The sequence below is a fragment of the Budorcas taxicolor genome, chromosome 13 (genome assembly GCF_023091745.1).
Source record: "Budorcas taxicolor isolate Tak-1 chromosome 13, Takin1.1, whole genome shotgun sequence".
NCBI classification, from domain to species: domain Eukaryota; kingdom Metazoa; phylum Chordata; class Mammalia; order Artiodactyla; family Bovidae; genus Budorcas; species Budorcas taxicolor.
The window spans coordinates 64,595,666-64,615,817 of record NC_068922.1 but is presented as its reverse complement, the minus strand read 5'-3'; the positions used below and the strand labels follow the sequence as shown (position 1 = coordinate 64,615,817).

The window sequence follows — 20,152 nt, the reverse complement described above, 5'->3', positions numbered from 1 at the left end:
TTAACCACTGGACCACCATGGAAGTCTCAAAACTGTTTTTTTTTTTCTTTCCTAAATCATCACAAAGACCCAAAACTGAGTGAGCAGGAGCCAGCAGAATGCAAGGCCAGGCGGTCCTGAACAGCCCTGGGTCTGCCAACCACATGATGGGAGTGGGAAAAGGCCAGGTGAGGACTGAGCCCGGGAGGAAGTGGGGGGACAAACAGCCCCCACTCACCTGCTGAGAGAGTCCACCTCTCCCTGCAGGTCCACCGTCTGCCCCGCCAGGGTGTCCCGCTCCCCCGTGAGCTGCTGCAGCCGCTGTCTCAGGGCTTCACCCTCTTCCTCCCACTGGCGATGCTGCTGTTGCCAGGAGCTCACAGCTTCCTGGCAGCCTGACAGCTGCTGCCTTAGGTCCTGCGGAGGGAGAGGGACAGAAGGGAGGTGGTGAGCAAGAGGGCAGGGCAGAGAGGGATGTCAGAAGCCTGGAAGCAGGGCTGGGCAAGGGGGTGGGGACTGGTGTGACCAAGGTAAGTTGTGAACAAAGATGAGACCAGTCGAGGAGATAGAGCATCAGAGGTGACCGGGTTCTGTGGCTCTCAGCGTCTGAGTGCATCATCTTCAAATGTACCATGTGGAGGTGGGGTCAGCAGTGAGTAGGGCTGGGACTCTTAGAACTGGAGGACACTTACCCTCACTCCCCAGGGCTCCACTTTGCAGGGTGCAGTGTAAAGTGCATCAAAGCAGAGCATGCCAGTGGCATGGGGAGCGTGCTGGCTCCCATCAGCACAGCTGGGATGTTGGGGAGCATTTCGGGGTGTTGACAAAACTCCTCATCTCAGGTCAATGTAGAGAAAGGGGCAGTCTGGGCTAGGAGGGTACCCAGGGCCCAAATCAGTTTAGATACCAGCTGAGGAAGAGTGTGGGGTTCTTACCTGCACAGCCTGGCGTCTCTGAGTCAGTACGGAACGCACCAGAGAGACAGCCTTGTCTGGCTGCTGGGAATCAAACTGGGAGGAGAAGGCACCAGGGTCCAACTGCAAGGAGCTCTCGTGACTAGAACCTTGGGCCATACTGTCCTCTTCTTCTACCATGGCCTGAAACCCAACACGGCAGGGTCACCATCCCACTGACTAAGGCCTAGAGTCCATGCAGAGGACTCACACTCCAGCTGGACAAACCTGATGTTTTCTCTCTCCCAGGGGGGTGGGAGGAGGGCATCTACGAGCCAAAAAGGGTGGGTTCCTTCAATTCTTCAAATCAACTGTTTACCATTGGTCACCCAAACCCAGGATGAGCATCAGGGCTGGAGCACCCCTTGAACACTCCATGAATAAATGAAAGAAGAAGAGGTTATTGAATCCCGCCGCTGTCTGAGAACTGCAGCAGGCAGTAAGAACAAGGGTCTGTTTCAGCAGGCAGGGCCAGCCCACAAAAGCTTAGCTTAGGGTTCCAGTTTTCAAACATACCCAGAGAATTCATCCCCACAAGACCCTCAGTCCAAACTCCCCTAGGCGCACCTGAGAGGACAGGGAGGCCTGGGTAAGGGCAGGCTGGACATGTTACCGCGAACAGGAGGCTGACTGGTACCTGGGTTATATCCTGGATCACTTGCTGTAAAGACAACTTCTCCTCTTGGGCGTTCCTACTAAGAGATGCCTCGTGTTCCATTAATTCTGCATGATTTGCCTCCTGAACAGGGAACAAAATGGAGCCTCTGAGCCAAACTTTCAGAGGAGGATTTATCGTTTCAGGCCCCCAAATCAACCAGTCTCCTTCTGTCTCTTCTGCAACCATACTTTTCTCCTGACCACACTGGAATGCTAACGCTGTCTTAGGACTCGGCGGACAATGTGATGTGGTGATTAAGGGTTCAGATTAAGGGATTAAGGGATCCGAAGTAGGCTGTCTAGATTAGCATTCTTTCTCTGTCACTTTCTAGCCTGGTAACCTTAGGCAACTCCTTCTTTGAGCTTCCTTCTCTTTAAAACGGGAATAATTAACAGCAACTACTTCATAGATTTGTTCCCAGACTTGAACGAAAAAACTGCATGTAAGTTATTCAACACAGCACCTGTCACAAGGCAAATGTTCATTAAACGTGAGCCATCATTGGATGAAGGATGGCTGCTGTCTCTGGACAGCAAATGGACGGGTGAGACCTAAGGCCAGAGGAACCTCTAGCCCCAAGGAAGGCCAGCAGTAAATCTGAACTCTCCAAATTTCCCTCCTTCTTCCTACCTTATTGTGCTGCTGCTAAGTCGCTTCAGTCGTGTCCGACTCTGTGCGACCCCATAGACGGCAGCCCACCAGGCTCCCCCGTCCCTGGGATTCTCCAGGCAAGAACACTGGAGTGGGTTGCCATTTCCTTCTCCAATGCGGTGAAAAGTGAAAGTGAAGTCACTCAGTCGTGTCCGACTCTTAGCGACCCCATGGACTGCAGCCCACCAGGCTCCTCCGCCCATGGGATTTTCCAGGCAAGAGTACTGGAGTGGGGTGCCATTGCCTTCTCCGACCTTATTGTGCTAGTGAAGACCTTAGAGACAAAGATTTGCAACTATGGGCTTTTTGGGGTTTTTTTTTGGCCTATGCAAAATCTGAACCAACATTTGTAAATTGGGAGATTTTTATAAGCTGAGAAACTCATAAAAATCTACATTTCTGGCATCTCTCAAAAAGTTAACAAATGGGCCACACCAGCCCCATCCCTGCTGCTATTATTGTTCAGTTGCTCAGTCGTGTCCAACTCTGTGACCCCATGGACTGCAGCAGGTCAGCCTTCCCTGTCCTTCACTATCTCCTGGAGTTTGCTCAAACTCATGTCTTTCGAGTCAATGATGCCAGCCAACCATCTCATCCTCTTTTGCTCTCGTCTCCTCCTGCCTTCAGTCTTTCCCAGCATCAGGGTCTTTTCCAGTGAGTTGGCTCTTTGGATCAGGACTGGAGCTTCAGCCTCAGTATCAGTCCTTCCAATAAATATTCAGGACTGATTTCCTTTAGGATGGACTGGTTTGCTCTCCTTGCAGTTCAAGGGACTCTCAGGAGTCTTCTCCAACATCACAGTTCAAAAGCATCAATTCTTCAGCACTCAGCCTTCTTTATGGTCCAACTCTCACATCCATATATGACTACTGGAAAGACCATAGCTTTGACAAGATGGACCTAAGGCCTCATTCCTACATGGCAATTATTTCTGAAAGTTGAACAGTGGATGCCTCCTCCAGACAGGACAAATGTGTCTCAGGGTCCTGCAGTCCCCCCTCCTCCTTTTTTTCCTGTGTACTGAGATCAAGTATCCCCTGTTGTACTAAATATGACCATATCGGAAAAATCAAATTCTTACAGCTGAAACTGCTTGACTCATTTATAGTATTTGGGCCATGAGGACATCTGAATTTGGAAATTCCTGAACACACTGGAAGCAAAAAGGCGTAAGCAAGTTTGCTTCCCAGCTGATCTCAGTTTAGATGAGAAGACTAGGGATATGCATAGCAATGGTGGTTCAGGATTCGCCTAGAGTCAGAGATACAAAAATTAGAGATGGAAGAAAACATGGAACCAAGCCAGAGGTTCTGACGTCCAACCTAAGAGAATCCCTTTGATAACATCCTTGGCAGATGTTATCATGGACTTCACTCCTTCCCAAAGCGGACTGTTCAACTATCGAGCAGCTCTAGCTGCAGCCGAGGTCTACCTCCCGGTAACTTCTAGTCTGGCAGGGCTTGTGGCCCCCTGGCATATATTAAAACAAACCAGCTCTCTTCCCTGGTGTCAGTCCTTCAGTTATGTGAAGGCAGTCATCATGTCTTCTTCAAGCCCTTCTCCGCCAGGCTACACACTGCCATGCTCCTCAGGTGTTTCTTGAATGAGTAGGTTTTGAATCTCTCTACACATTTCCCTCCACCCTCTCCTACTTGGCCACTGTGCCTCTTCCCGTGTGTCCCACTCTCTCAGAAGAGGACACACTGCAAAGCTCCCCTAAGAAAGTAATAGGGATGATGCTGTTGCTGTTAAGTTCCTAGGTCATGTCTGACTCTTTGTGACTTCATGGACAGTAGCCACCAGTCTCCTCCGTCCATGGAATTTTCCAAGCAAGGATATTGGAGTGGGTTGCCATTTCCTTCTCCAGGGGGGTCTTCCTAACCCTGGGATCAAACCCACATCTCCTGCCTGCATTGCCAGGAAGATTCTTTACCACTGAGCCACTCGGGAAGCCCATAGTAGAAAGAGTAGAGAGCTAATGTTTATTAATAGGTAAATGAATTAATTAATTTTCAAATGGAACCAAAATTAATTTTGCAGCTTCAGGGGATTTCATCAAGGAACATTTAACTGGTATCCTGCACTCTTTGTCCATAAAGGACAGGAACCCCCAGGCCCACTCCCAATTCCCTCCCAGAACAAAGGATCACATACCAGGATCTCCATCGTCGCTCTCAGAGCCTTCACCATCTTTTCATAATCTTCATTTTGCTTCTGAGACTGGGTCAGCAGAGCAGAGAGCTCGGTCACCCTGATGAGAAGATCACAGCACTGTCGCCTGAGCACCCATGGATGTGGACAGAGCTATGCAGCACACCCCCAACCCAACAGAGACACCCCGCCTACAGGCTCCCCAGTCCCTTGGGCGCCCCCAGCCCCTGTACTCCCTGAACACATGATACTATAGCCTTGAACTCAGCAGGGGAAGCCAAATGCCACTCAGACACATGCAGGGATTTACCCCATCTCAAGGCTGGAACACGTGTTTGGGGGCCCGAGAGCTGAAGGAAAGCCCCGGCCCAGGCCCCTCCAGGCCCCACTTGATCTTGAGGTCAAGCACCCTGAAGCCAATGAGAACATCAGAATTGCCACATGGGATAGTTCCACGGTCCCTCCAGCCCAAGGTTCTAACTCTGATAGAGAAAAAGGAGGGGCAGTTTGGGAGAGATTACAGTCAACCTCCCTGATCTTAACCTCAAAGTTCAGGGAAATCACCAGGCCTCTTTATCACCTTTATCCTGGAGTGCAGTACTTGGTATTATATGGGTAGCTTAACAAATATTTCATGAATAAACTCATCCAGGAGTTTAATTTTTGTTTCAAAGTCTTCATAATTTGATTCTGTATCATCTTTAAGAGCCTGAACTCACTGTACAGTCACTCATTTAGTTACTGTATCACTAAATAAGCATTTATTAAGTGTCTACTATATGGCAGGTGAAGTGCAAAGCACTCGGTCACACAACTTGACTAAGACATTCTCTGTGCTTTCCAGTGCCTTCACAACCCAACAAAACAAACTGCAATTTACGTACGCCACCGATAGGTGGTGACACTACCCTAGCCACGGGGTATAAATGGAACTCTGTCCTGAGATGACTCAAATAGAGTTGTTTGCTTATGTCCCTGCTCTTCTCATTTTTTTTAATATCGATTTTATTATAATCCAAAAATAAAACAGCATAGCCAAAAAAAAGAAAAGAAAAAACTAAATAATCAATGAAAGTAAAAAAACTATTAATAAACAATCAATGTTCTAACAAGCAGTTCTAAAGACCATGGTGGGGTACAGTAATGTAACAGGCTATTGAGGTCATCGAAGAGGTGACATTTGAACTATGCCTTAATGGATAAGGCAGAGAGAGGAGGGAGGGAGGCATTCCAGGCCGAGGTCAGCATCTACAAAGGCGGGAACGTGGAGGGACTTGGCTGTTCTGGGAATGGCAAGTAGTTTGGTATAGAGTCACCGCCAGCTCTGTGAGTCAACAGGAGGGAAACTGAGCTGTGAGACAGTCTGAGGGTAGAGGGCAGCGACATGGCCCCAGCTGTGGCCCTGGGTTTCATACCAGACCCTCCTCTGGCACATCTCCTTCCCCTCTTGTGGGAGGAGGGCTCTTCAGGTCTCCCCCACCTGCTTGACTCCCCAAAGCAGTCGACTTACTTTCCCCAAGCGATCCCCTCTTAGGACCCAGCCCATCTCACCGATCCTGAAGCTCCGCCTTCTCCAGATCCCCTTGACTCTTCAGCTGTATTAACTCCTGGCTCCTTTCATGGGCTTCCCTTTCCAGTTCCTGGGTCTTGGCTAGTAGCAGCATCAACTGGGATGGCTCGTTTCCATTCAGTCTCCCAGATCCATCAGACTCCCGAGACGGTGGTACTCCCACAGTCAGGCGCAGGCAAGAGGTCAACAGGGACCCCGAAAGCCTTGCGTGCTCAGCCTTGAGCTCTGTCAGGTCTCTGAGTCCAAGGAAGGAAAGAGCAGACTCCGGTAGGGACCAGGGATAGGAACGGGCAGGTAGAGGTCAGGCCCCAGGAAGAGCGGATCTGGGAAAAACCATCTGAATCCAACAATTCCATCCCTCCCCACCAACTCTCCACCCCTGCCCTCCCCCCACAACCTGACCCCTCCCTTCTAAAGCAGCCCACTGTCACAAATCTGGAGTCGGCAGGGGCAAACCTTCTCCCATCTTATCCCCACACTGACCTGTCAGTGGCTGACTTCATTTCCAGGAAGTGGCGTCGGAAAGTCACCACCTCCCGCCATAGACCCAGAAGGCGACCGTGCTCCCCTTTCAGGTAGCCCTTGAAGAACTGTGTGTTCAGAAACCCAGGTCATATCAAAGGGCAGAGGACATCATTTGTCAACACAGGAGTCCTGGATCCCTCCCGACCATTGCAGGGAAGGGAAGGAGGGACTTACAGGAGACAGCTTACGAATGGGTGTCTATGTTCAGGTGATGCTGAGGTGTTTAATAAAATCAGCAGAGGGATTCAAGAGGTCAGAGGGCCTGGGATGCTATACAGCCTTCCCTGAGCTAGATTAGAAGGTGATAAACAGTAGCTGCTCAACCAATGAGAGCTATTACCATCATCTGCACAGATTTATAATGAGGATTAAATGATACAACATATATAAATCACCTAATACAAAGCCTGGCACAGAGCAATGGCTCAGGCAACATTAGTGTCCTTTAACTGGGATCTGAAAATGTCTTCCCATTGAATTTCAATAGCTACCTCCTTGGCATCTAGCTTGCAGACTTCCAGACGAGGGGAGTCTAAACTTTGAGATACATCTAAAATCTGACCGAGGCACTAATGCAGGGGCAGAGCTGCTCTGAGTGTCATGCTGCTGCTGCTGCTGCTGCTGCTGCTGCTGCTAAAATGCTGCAGTCGTGTCCAACTCTGTGCGACCCCATAGACGGCAGCCCACCAGGCTCCCCCGTCCCTGGGATTCTCCAGGCAAGAACACTGGAGTGGTTTGCCATTTCCTTCTCCAGTGCATGAAAGTGAAAAGTGAAAGTGAAGTCGCTCAGTCGTGTCCACCTCAGCGACCCCATGGACTGCAGCCCACCGGGCTCCTCCATCCATGGGATTTTCCAGGCAAGTGTACTGGAGTGGGGTGCCACGCTACCTGCCAGCAAAACCTGGACTGGGCAGGTAAGGACAGAATGAAGCTGACAGCCCGAGCAGGGCTGAGCTGCCAGCATGAGTGCTAAACACGCCCAGAGACTTAAACTACAGCCCAGTTCCCATCCCGGTCCTGAAGTTAACCCCTTCCTTCTGGCACCGACCAGGCAGTGCCCAACATGCACTCCTCTCACTGTTCCTGCCCCGTTTCTCTTACCTCCTGCTCCATCTGCCACTGGCTCTCCTTCCTCATTAGCTCATCCCGGGCCCGGCTCCAGTCGACTGTCAATTTTTCCACATCTTCCCGAAGCGCTTTATTCACCACGTCAGCTTTTTCCATGTGCAGCCGAAGCTGGGTGTTCACCTCAGCTAGACTCTCACACCTGCACTGGGGAGGGGTAGGAGCAAGTACTAAACAAAGGTCTGAGCCAACCCCCTGGACCTCTTGGAGTAAGACGACAACCACTGGAACTTTCCACTGCCAGGAGCTGGAGGGCTAAGGCTGAAGTCCTTGGTTCTAAACCATGTCAGCCCTCGAGACAGAGGTTTTCCATCAGCCTTCTCCGCCCGCCGGCCAACCACCCAGGCCAGAAAGTTGGGGCCCATCACCTCTGTTGTTCCTCTTCCAATCGGATTAGCAGCTGTTCCAGGTTTGGCTCTTCCACGCTTTCCCACCTTTGAGGGATCGGTCCCTTAGCCAGATAAAAGCAAGCCTTATTCACCTCCACAGAGAACATCCTGCAGACCAAGTCTCTGATGCCCTCTTCTACAGCAGCCCACTTTTCTAAATTCACACTTTTATTTTTACTTTTGGCTGTGCCGTGCAGCTTGCAGGATCTTAATTCCTAGATTAGGGGTCGAATCTGGGCCCTTAGTAGTGAAAGTGTGGAATCCTAGCCCCTGGACTGCCAGGGAATCCCCCTGCTTTCTTTTTATTCTTTCTCCCCTTTGTTAGCGATATCTCTTTTCTCAATCACTGCATCCTGCAAGTAAATCCACTGTATATCTCTCTCCAAATGTGAACCACTGACTTCTCATGAAAGACAGCATTTGGCAGTGAAAAGAACTTTTGAGTTAAGAAGCATAAGATACAGCTTCCAGGGATTTCCCTGGCAGTCCGGTGATTAAGATTTTGCCTTCCACTGCTGGGGGTGCAGGTTCAATCTCTGGCTGGGGAGCTAAGATCCCATATACCTCACAGCCAAAAAACTAAAAATGGAAGCAATATTGTAACAACATCAATAAAGATTTAAAAAAATTTTTTCTAATCTTTAAAAAAAAATAAACAAAATACATCTTTCACTAATGGCCTTGACGTCTATTACACTAATCTTCAGACTTTGGGAAGTTATAACTTCTCTGATCCACAGGTTTTCAGCTCCAAAGTGAAGGTGATATCATTCCCCTGAGAAAACTGCTTTGCAGGTAAAATGACATAATTCTATGACAATGCCTAAGGGTGCCTACACAATGCCTACAGATCGACACATACTAAGTCCTTTCTCTCCTCTGAAGGAACTCTTCTGAGGGTAACGTTAAGATGGTGCTGAGGGGAGCTAGAACAAAGGCAGATGGGTTTTTGAAAGGCAATTCTATCCTGCCCACAGCACAAATAAATCTATCTGGCACAAACACATCTTTCCCGCCCCCCTCCAAGTCTGTGAGGCACACATCTCTCCACAACAGATAAACACTGACACCTTCTGGAGGAAAAATGCATCTCTTCTCTCGGATTCCACCCTCCTTCCAATCTGGTTCAGATGGTAAGGAATCCGCCTGCAGTGCAGGAAACCTGGGTTCAATCCCTGGGTCAGGAAGATGCCCTGGGAATGGCTACCTGCCCCAGTATTCTTGCCTGGAGAATTCCAAGAACAGAGAAGCCTGGTGGGCTACAGTCCATGGGGTCACAAAGAGTCGGAGACGACTGAGTGACTTTCACTTTATTTAACTTCCAATCTGATAACCTTAAATTTCTTAAAGCTGTGTTTTGCTCTTTAGAGAGCCCTGGGCTGGAGTCTGTTGGGGCAGGAATAGCCAGGTCCCATGAAGGTATCCGATAAAGCTCTCAGGGGACTTCCCTGGCGGTCCAGTGGCTAAGCCTCCACGCTCCCAATGCAGGGGGCCCGGGTTCGATCCCTGTTTGGGGAACTAGATCCCACATGCCTCAACTAAGAGTTCGCATGCCACAACTGAAAGATCCTGCATGCTGTAACTAAAGATTCCCCACGCTGCAACTAAAAAAACAAAAGAAAAAGATCCTATGTGCCACAATTAAAACCCAGTGCAGCCAAATAAATACTAAAAAATATTTTCATTATTAAAATATTAAATATTTAAAAAAATTTCCAAATATTAAAAAAGGCAAAAAAAAGCTCTCAGGAGCTGCTGAAAGAGCCACTTCTACCAAACACCGCCTTACCTCTCCCCAGCCTCCCTCAGTCAGCAAACAGGGCCTAACCATACTCCCCGAGGGCCCGTGAGCACAGAACAGCCTCACTCACCCCAGTGGCTTCCAGCCGCTTCTCCAGCTCCTGGCACCAGCTCCGGTACTGTAACACCTGAGGCAAATGGAGCAGGACCGGGCAATGGGCTGGCTGGTACCCATGGCCCAAAGCAGAGGTCCCCTCGGGGTTGTGGGCAAACCCCTCGGTGAATAGGGGCTGGGTGACAGGAGTGAGGTAAGGCCGTAACATCTTACAGCTTCCGTTTGGTCATTTAATAATACATTCTCTGCAGCTTTTGTTATTGGAGAAGCAACAAGTTTGTGGGCTCGGGAACTGGCAAACCTAAGGTCAGGTCCGATTCTAGGAGAGCAAAGCTAGATGGCTGACGGAAGCCCCGTGAAGGGCGTCTTTGAAAGGACACAGTCAGCAGCTGGTGGAGGAGTTGGGAGCATCACAGGAGAGCTGTTTAGGTGTTGCCACCGTGTGGCTCTGGGCTCCGGCCAACCTCGTCCATCTCAGCCCCCAGCTCCAGGGGTCCTCCTCTTCCCCTTCCTAAGAGAGCGGCCGCCTTACCTTGGCCTGCAGCTTCCTCACGAGAGCTGCTTGCCTCTGCTGGGCCTCCTGGGAGCTCTTCAGCTTCCTCCATGAGGCTGCCTGGTTCTCGGCCATCTGCTGCTGCAGCGCTAGCACTTGCTCCTCCAGCACCAGCTGCAGGGACCGGGGCTTCATATTGTTCAACCCAGGGCCCCCTGTCTCCATGGGGGCCCCCGACAGCAAGCCCAACGGCCCCTAAGCAGCCAGAGGCTGTTTATTCCCAGAGCAGTCTCTAAGCATCGTTGGGTCACTTGGACCTCCTCTTGAGCTGGGGACCAAAGCATACACTGGAGTTGAGAGAACTGTCTAGACGACTCACATGTATTCAGCAAATACTCGTTAAGTCTGACAGACTTGGATTGGATGAAGTAAATAGGTTCTTTTACTACAGCACTCCTCAGAGCTTTTAAAATACTAAGATGGACCTAATCTCTACAGGGGGGGCCATGATGAGTGGCCATTCCCCAAAGTTACTGGACCACGACACAGGGACCCGTGTTTCCTGGCATGCCTTCCGAAAGTCTGCACCCGACCAAGAGCTCCTAGTTTATCAGTGCATCCCTCGTGCCTGGCGCAGCGCCTAATAAACATTTGCTGAACGAATCACGAAAGGTGCTTTTAGGCTGGCTGGGGGATGGGTATAATTACAATACAGTGTGGTCTGTGCAGTAATAATAGATCACAGGGTAGTATGGGAAGACAACAGATGGGCATGTGACCCAACCTAGGTGGGACTGTGAAGGTGTGAATATCATCATCGTTTTGTACCTGCTAAGTCGCTTCAATCATGTCTGACTCCTTGCGACCCCATGGACTGTAGCCCGCCAGACTCCTCTATCCATGGGATTCTCTAGGTAAGAATACTGTAGTGGGTTGCCAGGCCCTCTTCCAGGAGATCTTCCCAGTCATTGTTAATACTTGTTAAGTGCTTCTATGGGTCAGTCACTTTGTTAAGTGCCTTACACACACTATGTCATTTTGGCATCACAAGAATCTCAAAACATTCCTATGACGCTTAAACATTGGTACTACTTTAACTCTTCATACGTGGATGAGGACACTGAGGCTTATAAAGGTTAAGCCTTAGTTAAGAAACTAGAAAGATTAAACAATTTGTCCTATTTCATACACTTGATGTTTGGTTGACTAGGGATTTGAACAAGAATTCTGACTCTCTGACACAGAATAGCAGGCATTTCGGGCAGGAGATCCAAAATAGAGAGGGAAGAAGGAACCAGCCTCAGGAGGATGGAGGAGGAGCAAACTCACCTCACTCACCAGGAGCTGGGCCAGAACCAGGCAATGGGGGTCAGCAGGGGAGGCCAGCCTAACCAGTGACTTCAGAGAGAGCCAGGAGAGGGGAAGGCAAGACAGTCAAGAAGAGTTCAGGGTGCTGATCTAAGTTCTGTCTCTAAAGAGCTCTGTGACCTGGAGCAGGCTAGTTCCCTTTAAGGTTCCTCATCAAAAAATGAGGGCAAAAAGAAAAAAAAAATGAGGCACCCCGCTCCATGACCTCTGAGTTTCTTAGTCCTCTAAAACACCTAGGGCTGGCAGGGAGGTTGTAGAGTTCTCTCATTTTATCAGCCCTGAGATACCCATCAGCAGGGCTGAGGAATATCTGTATTTCTAACTACCTATCAAGAAAAAGGCCTATCAGAGCTGCCTTTTTGGCAGCATCAGTCTCCTAATCTGAAAACAATGGCATATACAGCAAATGCAAATACAACACTTGCATATACAGTGGGAGTTTCAGGGCCCCACGTCCCTTTAATGCACCAAGCTGCTGATTTCCTACCAACGCGACCTTCTACCAGGTCCTTCCAGATTTATTCAGGAATAGTTAATCACTTTTATACGTTTTAAAGTTTATATTTAATACACAGAGAGAATATCGATGTTATATCTTATTATCTGTCTATCTTTTCCACTAATTTGTGAGTTCCTGATAAGCCAAGAGGTGACCAGTTCATTTTGGTCCTTAGCCACCAGGGCTCCCCATGTAGTGCCAGTGGTTAAAAAAATACTGCCTGCCAGTGCAGGAGACAAGAGAGGCGTGGGTTCAATCCCTGGGCCAGGGAAGATCCTTTGGAGGAGGGCATGGCAACCGAATTTGGCACTGTTGCCTGGAGAACCCCATGGACAGAGGAGCCTGGCGGGCTAGTCAACAGGACCACACCGAGGCAGATACTACTGAAGCGACGTAGCACGAACATAGGTTGTCAACAATGCACAATGAAGAAATGCATGTGGGCTTCACTCCCGGAAGATCTAAACCCTTAGCTAGAGGTTACAAAGTGGACTGTTGGTTCTTTCCAATCACTGTGTGGCCTGTGCAATGATTTTTAAGAATTCAAATTAGGTGCCAACATTTACCAGTGGGAAAATACACCCAAAAGTTCATATTTCTGGTTCCTTTGGAAAATCAGATTATCCAGCGAACCTTGACTCTCATTCCTACAAGGCCACAGCCAGCTGCAGTGAGATAGCATCTGTCCCCTTTAGATAAGGCATGCTCTTCAGTTCTCCTCAGTCCTGGGCCCCTGCCTGGCTCTGCCTCTCTCTCATATACTGATGGCAGATTCCAGTTGTCATGCCATTCTACTTGTGCTATTGTTTTTCTTACAGCAGAGTCAGGAATACTCAGCTTCCTAATTTACATCACCTCCTGAGCAACTGCAGACAGCTGAGTTTGTAGAGATTCTACTAGGCAGCAAGGAAACAGCATAACGTAGGAAGAGCAGAGTGGTACCAATAACAGCTTAGGGGCACCAGCACCCCAGGCTGCCTCTTCCTGGCTGACCAGCTCGGTCGCTGTGCTGTGCTTAAGTGTCTCAGTCGTGTCTGACTCTTAGCAACCTCCTGGACTGTGGCCCGCCAGGCTACATGGGGATTCTCCAGGGGGATTCTCCAGGCAAGAATACTGCAGTGGGTTGCCAAGCCTTCCTCCAGGGGATCCTCCCAACCCAGGGATTGAACCCAGGTCTCCTGCACTGCGGGCAGATTCTTTACTATCTGAGCCACCAGGGAAGCTGAGTCCTCCCTTTCTGCTCTTCCCTTCTGCCAACCCACCATAGCTGTGAAAAGCTGACTCAAACTGTCTCTTCTGGTTGGAGGCACAAAGCTGTTGGGAATAGCTCTTACTGCCAACACTACCAACAACAAGAGTAGCTCTGAGTTGCTTCAAGGGACTGGAAGAGCCTTTTCTCTCCTAACACTGTGGGGGCTTGGCCAGGCTTCTGCAGAGTCTCAGGGGCCCTCAAGACTCCCTTACCCTCCTCCTTTGAATCCCTTCCCTCAAAGCATTAGGCTTATCCATATGAAATTGCCAATATTTGCCCTCTTCTAACCTATAAAAGATAATTTCATGTAATTCAACCTAGTGATATTTTATGTTGTATATATTTATAATCATATATTTATGTATATTATATAAGCCTAATCTATAAGCAGCCCTCCCATTGTTTCTGGAATTCTATTAAATCTTCTTTTAGAATAAGGCTATTGTTAAAGTATATACACTATTTTAGAAAATGACAGTAACACTTCAATAAAGAAATGGAATTATATTAGAATTATATGATTATTTTACTTTAGCAGATAATTTAAAAATTTACAGCTATTTAAAAATTTAGTCCCATCCTCTCCTTTTACAGATAAGGAAACTAAGGCTTATGGAGATGAAGTGATTTCATTTTTGATCATACTTTATATGCCCCATTTACTTCAAAAAATGACTTGACATTGTAGCAAATATACCATACCAATGTAAGATGTTACTAATAAAGGAAATTGGGTGCAAGGTATATAGGAACTTGCTGTACTATGCAATTTTTCTGCAAATCTAAAATTGTTTCCCTCAACCACTTGTAAAAGAATTTAACTAGAACACTTTCTAACACCATACACAAAAACAAACTCAAAATGGATTAAAGATCTAAACATAAGGCCAGAAACTATAAAACTAGAGGAGAACATAGGCAAAACACTCTCTGACATAAATCACAGCAGGATCCTCTATGACCCACCTCCCAGAATATTGGAAATAAAAGCAAAAATAAACAAATGGGACCTAATTAAAATCAAAAGCATCTGCACAACAAAGGAAACTATAAGCAAGGTGAAAAGACAGCCTTCAGAATGGGAGAAAATAATAGCAAATGAAGCAACTGACAAAGAATTAACCTCAAAAATATACAAGCAACTCCTGCAGCTCAATTCCAGAAAAATAAACGGCCCAATCAAAAAATGGGCCAAAGACCTAAACAGACATTTCTCCAAAGAAGACATACAGATGGCTAACAAACACATGAAATGATGCTCAACATCACTCATTATCAGAGAAATGCAAATCAAATCACAATGAGGTACCATTTCACGCCAGTCAGAATGGCTGCGATCCAAAAGTCTACAAGCAATAAATGCTGGAGAGGGTGTGGAGAAAAGGGAACCCTCTTACACTGTTGGTGGGAATGCAAACTAGTACAGCCACTATGGAGAACAGTGTGGAGATTCCTTAAAAAACTGGAAATAGAACTGCCTTATGACCCAGCAATCCCACTGCTGGGCATACACACCGAGGAAACCAGAATTGAAAGAGACACATGTACCCCAATGTTCATCGCAGCACTGTTTATAATAGCCAGGACCTGGAAGCAACCTAGATGTCCATCAGCAGATGAATGGATAAGAAAGCTGTGATACATACACACAATGGAGTATTACTCAGCCATTAAAAAGAACACATTTGAATCAGTTCTAATGAGGTGGATGAAACTGGAGCCTATTATACAGAGTGAAGTAAGCCAGAAAGAAAAACACCAATACAGTATATTAACACATATATATGGAATTTAGAAAGACGGTTAACAATAACCTTGTATACGAGATAGCAAAAGAGACACAGACGTATAGAACAGTCTTCCGGACTCTGTGGGAGAGGGCGAGGGTGGGATGATTAGGGAGAATGCCATTGAAACGTATATTATCACATGTGAAACGAATCGCCAGTCTAGGTTCGATGCATGATACAGGATGCTCAGGGCTGGTGCACTGGGATGACCCAAAGGGATGGGATGGGGAGGGAGATGGGAGGGTGGTTCAGGATGAGGAACAGGTGTACACCCATGGCGGATTCATGTTGATGTATGGCAAAACCAATACAATATTGTCAAGTTAAAAAAAAAAAAAGACTCAAGTACTGCCCAGGCTTCTTGTGGGTCATGGATAATGTATTATATTGGGAGTTGGTTAAACTCAGCTCACTGTCTGCTTTTACAAATAAAGACTTATTGGAATACACACACACAAAAAAAATAAATAAAACTTTCCCCAAAATAAAGTTTATTTTAAAAATGAACAATTTTATGATTAACTCCACCACCACCAATTTTTCTCCCCCACTAAAACAAGAGTAAAAAGATGGAGGGAACAGAGAAAAACTACATCAGGAATTTTTCTGAAATTGAGATTTAGTTCAGAGCTTCCTCAAGACACAGTTCAGCACGTTTCATTAACACACTGCCAGATCAGCCAGTGAATAAGTAAACTAGCATAGCTCCAAAAAAAAGGTAGGTTTCAATGTCCCTCGGGAAAGGAAAAGGTCAGTAGTTGGCTGAATTGCATTCAATGAGACAATGGATGTCAGTGTGCTTTGTAAACTGTAAATGATGTTATCATTACTGTAGGTAAAGGAAAGATTCCCTTCTTTCATAAATTAAGTTATCCTATAAACACTCATGAATTCCAGCTTAGTATCAGATAACTGGCCACAGTGATACAGAAATAAATATGGCTAACTTCCAACTTTTGCTAGGAACCAGACGGGGAAGGGCAGTGACCTCTGAACCTAGGGTGAAGAGTAACATAAATTATATTTTGTCTTCTCTCATCTAGATTCTTTCAAAAAGTGATTTAAATAAACTTGAAATAGAGGCAGTGCCACCTAAACTTGGAATACAGATGTAAATGTTAGGAGGACTAAGTTGAGGACTGGTATTATTAAACAGGATTTGTCACTTAGAGCAAAAAGAGGCATGGACATTTTATTTCCTGAGCAAATAAACGATATATATTTGTCTGCACAGACAATTTGTTTCTTATCCCAGAAAAAAAAAATTAGCATACAGCTCCTTATATAAATCGCATATGTGGGGGCTCTCTCTCTGTCCTCCTCCCACCTCTAAGGCTTTCCCTTTAGTCTCCTCTGCTGGTTCCTCCTCATCTCCCCACTATCTAAAGGCTGGAGGCCACATGCCATAAGGCATGGCCAAGAAAGTGAAACAAAATAAATAAACAAACAAAAACTGAAATAGTGACTGATTAGGCCATTCAGAACCCTCCAGTGGCTAATCAAGGGTAAAAACCGCAATCATTATATCGGCTTACCTCATCCTAAGTATTTGATCCCTGCCTCCAATTGTTTTAATTCCATTTCTTCCTCCTCTCCCCTTTGCTCACATCCCTCCAGCCACACAGCCCTCCTTGCTGTACCTGCTTGGAACACGCCAAGCCACACACTCATCTAGGGCGTCTTCTCGTTATTCTCATGATTGGCTCCCTTGCACCTTCAGGTCTCTGTTCAAATGTCACCTTCTCAGGAAGGTATTCCCTAGCCACCCAATATAAAATACCACCACTCCTCCACACACACACACAGGTGTTTTTCTTTCTTTTAAACTGTCATACTATGTGCCATGTGGGAATCTCTTAGTACCCGGATCAGGTAAAGGAACCTGTGGCCCCTTCAGTGAAAACTCGGAGTCTTGAACACTGGACTATCAGGAAAGTCCCTGGTATTTTTCTACTTCGCTTACCATGCTTTACGTGTCCCTATCTGAGTATTATGTGTAATATAGCTAACACAATGCAAATTTCCCAAGAGCAGGAATATTGTTTTATTGACTGCTATATTCTCAGCTCCTGGTATATAGCAGGTACTCTTTAAGCATTTGACTAAATGAATGAATACAGGAACTCTAGGCAACACGATTCATATCAAAGGTCTTTCAAAATGCTGATAGTTCTATAACCTTCTAAAAGGAAAAAATGAACAACAAAAAAAGAAAGAGATCACGTAGTTTGTATAGCACTTTACTCCCTTGTAACAATTGTTTGTAATCTTCATAAAACCCTTTGAGAAGAAATTAGTGCCTTCATTTTATGGACAAGAAAGCTAGGCTTGAAACACAGAAGGAATATAACTGGTCAGTGACAGAGGAGATACTGAACCCCAATCCTCTTCCACGGGCTTCCCAGGTGGAGCAGTAAAGGATCCGCCTGCCAAGACAGGACACGGAAGAGACACAGGTTTGATCCCTGGGTCAGGAAGATCCCTTGGAGGAGGAAACGGCAACCCACTCCAGTATTCTTGCCTGGAGAATTCCATGGGCAGAGGAGCCTGGCGGGCTACAGTCCATGGGGTGGCAAAGAGTCAGGCACAACTGAGCACGCACGCATGCAGGCAATCTGCTTCCAACTCTATGCCCTTCCCTTACACCATGCTTCCCCTAAGTCATGAAATATGAAATCACAATTCTGTGAGGGACACTTTCTAAAGGATGTGAAACAATGAGTCTTAGGCCTTCAGCTCTTTGATGGAAAAGGACCAACGAAAGGCAGAAAGTCCAGCAGCAGTTTCTGGCATTGGTTTGGTCATGAACTCACTCAATTCTTCTTTCTAAGTCTTCTCATGTGCATCATAACTCTGGCCTCCATAATTCATGGGCCTAATGTAAACACCAATTTGACAGACATTTTACCAAACCCAAACACAGTCTAGGAATTATCACATGCTCTGGGGAGAGATAGCCTAGAATTCATATCCCAGCCTCATTCACTTTATTCTTTGTGGGATTCTAGGCAAATTGATGTGACAGGACCTTGGTTCCGTCATGCATAAGATGTGAAGCTATAGAACCCACGTTATGGAATTGCTCTGACGATTGAATGGGCCTTTACAGGTAATGCATTTAGTAGCACCTTTTTGACTATTCAGTAAATATTAGCTATTATTATGATCATCACGTGCTAGACCCTAGGATACAGCTGAAAAAGGCAAGGCAAAACGCCCCAACAAGTGAACGGCTGTGAAAGAGGACCAGGAAAAGCTAACTCGGTGCGATGTGTCCAGGAACCCAGTACCGAGCTTACTGCGACTGCAGAAAGCGGTTAGAAAGATTTCCAGGGAAGTGGTATTTAAGTTGGGTCGCGAAGAATGAGAGTTCCAGAGTGGAGCTGCCAGGTAGGACTGGACTTTCGGACAGATCACATGCAAAGCCCCAAGTGCAGAGGAAGCCGCGAAATTCTGGGATCCGCCAGCGGGAAGCGCAGGAGAGCGCAGCGCCGCGTCTGACCACTTCGGGCTCGGGAAGATCCCTTTCTGCGCGCACTGGAGCCCAAAGTGGTGGCGGCAACAGGACGCGGACGCACCCGCCTAGGACAGGTCCCAGCCCCTCTGTGGGCCCTCAGGTTCCTCCCGGGGAATCGGAGGCCGCTGGCCAAACGAGATTCCTTAAGGCGCCCTACGCAGGCCGATCAGTGGGCCTCGGACCGTTAACCCGGTACCTCCCGCCTGCCCTTGAGGCCCCCACCTCACCACGCTCGGTTCCTGCAGATTCCCAAGGTGCTTCTCAGCGTCGGAGCCGCCGAAGCCTCAGCTAAGGCCGGGCCGGGGGCGGGGGCCCACCGAGGGGCTGGGGCGTAGGCCCCGCCCCCCAAACTCCCGCCCTTTCGGAGGGCCCCGCCCCGCCGGGAAGCGTGCCTGCGAGCGGACTGCGCCGCGTAGGGGCCTCCGCCATGTTGAGTACTGGCAGCCGATTTACAAGAGTGGCCCAAAAGGAAAAAGGAGAGCCTATTAAGCGATGATGTTAAGATTCCCTCGCCCTAAATGGGGACAGCTAGCGTTTCTGGATTCCAGCAAGGAAAGTTTTGGTAACAGAAATAAACTTGCCCTCAATCATACCCCTTTTGGCTTCGGGGTACACAGTGCGCATGTGTAAGATCGCCGGTTCTAGGTGCGCCTGCTCACTGCTCCTCCCACAAACCCGAGTGTAATTAACAAGTGCGTGAAGTATAAGCGAACCCGCTGCTGCGTCGCTATGAAACCTTACCTTAAGAACCTGAAGCACCAAGCAGCTTCAGGCAACAACATTCACACCGTAGTTGCTCAGTGTGATTTGAACACGCATGGCATTGCACAGGGTTTCTTTTTGCCGGAATATCCTGCATCCGTTCGGAAAAATGCAGATTTTCTGCCTGAGCCTGAGTTTGTAGAAGACTCTAGAAGCGTTATTCCCATAAGTTTTGTGCATAATCAGTGCACTTTTCTAGCAATGTAGAATTCCATTTACCTGTCTCTCTTCTCTATTCAGTGGTTCTAAATTTGTGTGTGTGTGTGTGTGTGTGTGTTAGTAATTCAGTCGTGTCCTACTCTGAGTCGTGGTAGCCCACCAGGATCCTCTGATCATGGGATTCTCCAGACAAGAATACTGGAGGGGGTTGCCATTCTCTTCTCCAGGGGATCTTCCCTACCCGGGGATCGAACCCAGGCCTCCCGCATTGCAGGAAGATTCTTTACCATCTCAGCCACCAGGACTTGGAAATTTTTAGTTGGAGTTAAAAAAAATGACGGGAACTTCTTAAAATGCAGACTCAGATTCTACCACTAGAGTCAGTGTTGTGAGGGAAGAAGAGATCCCAAACGTTTGACAGAGAAAAAGATGCAAAGATTCAGTTGTGTGGGAATC

The 20,152-nt window shown here is 47.5% G+C and overlaps 1 protein-coding gene across 5 annotated transcripts in view; it reads right to left on the bottom strand.

Moving 5' to 3' along the window:
- CEP250 (centrosomal protein 250) overlaps positions 1–19,125 on the bottom strand; it is a 48,758-nt gene extending 29,633 nt beyond the window's left edge. For 2 of the 5 annotated variants that reach the window (XM_052650857.1, XM_052650858.1), the window contains exons 1-11: positions 18,998–19,125; positions 10,389–10,677; positions 9,873–9,929; positions 7,981–8,063; positions 7,589–7,754; positions 6,446–6,552; positions 5,944–6,198; positions 4,396–4,492; positions 1,570–1,671; positions 915–1,076; positions 218–396 (exon numbers count right to left, since the gene is read on the bottom strand). In XM_052650857.1, the coding sequence (XP_052506817.1) occupies positions 218–396; positions 915–1,076; positions 1,570–1,671; positions 4,396–4,492; positions 5,944–6,198; positions 6,446–6,552; positions 7,589–7,754; positions 7,981–8,063; positions 9,873–9,929; positions 10,389–10,574 (1,394 nt within the window). In that variant the 5' untranslated portion in view covers positions 10,575–10,677; positions 18,998–19,125. Of the gene's footprint in view, positions 1–217; positions 397–914; positions 1,077–1,160; positions 1,243–1,569; positions 1,672–4,395; positions 4,493–5,943; positions 6,199–6,445; positions 6,553–7,588; positions 7,760–7,980; positions 8,064–9,872; positions 9,930–10,388; positions 10,678–18,997 lie in introns of those variants that run through there. The other 3 variants (XM_052650860.1, XM_052650859.1, XM_052650861.1) reach the window with 3 other exon arrangements.
- Between the last annotated feature and the right edge of the window lie 1,027 nt (positions 19,126–20,152).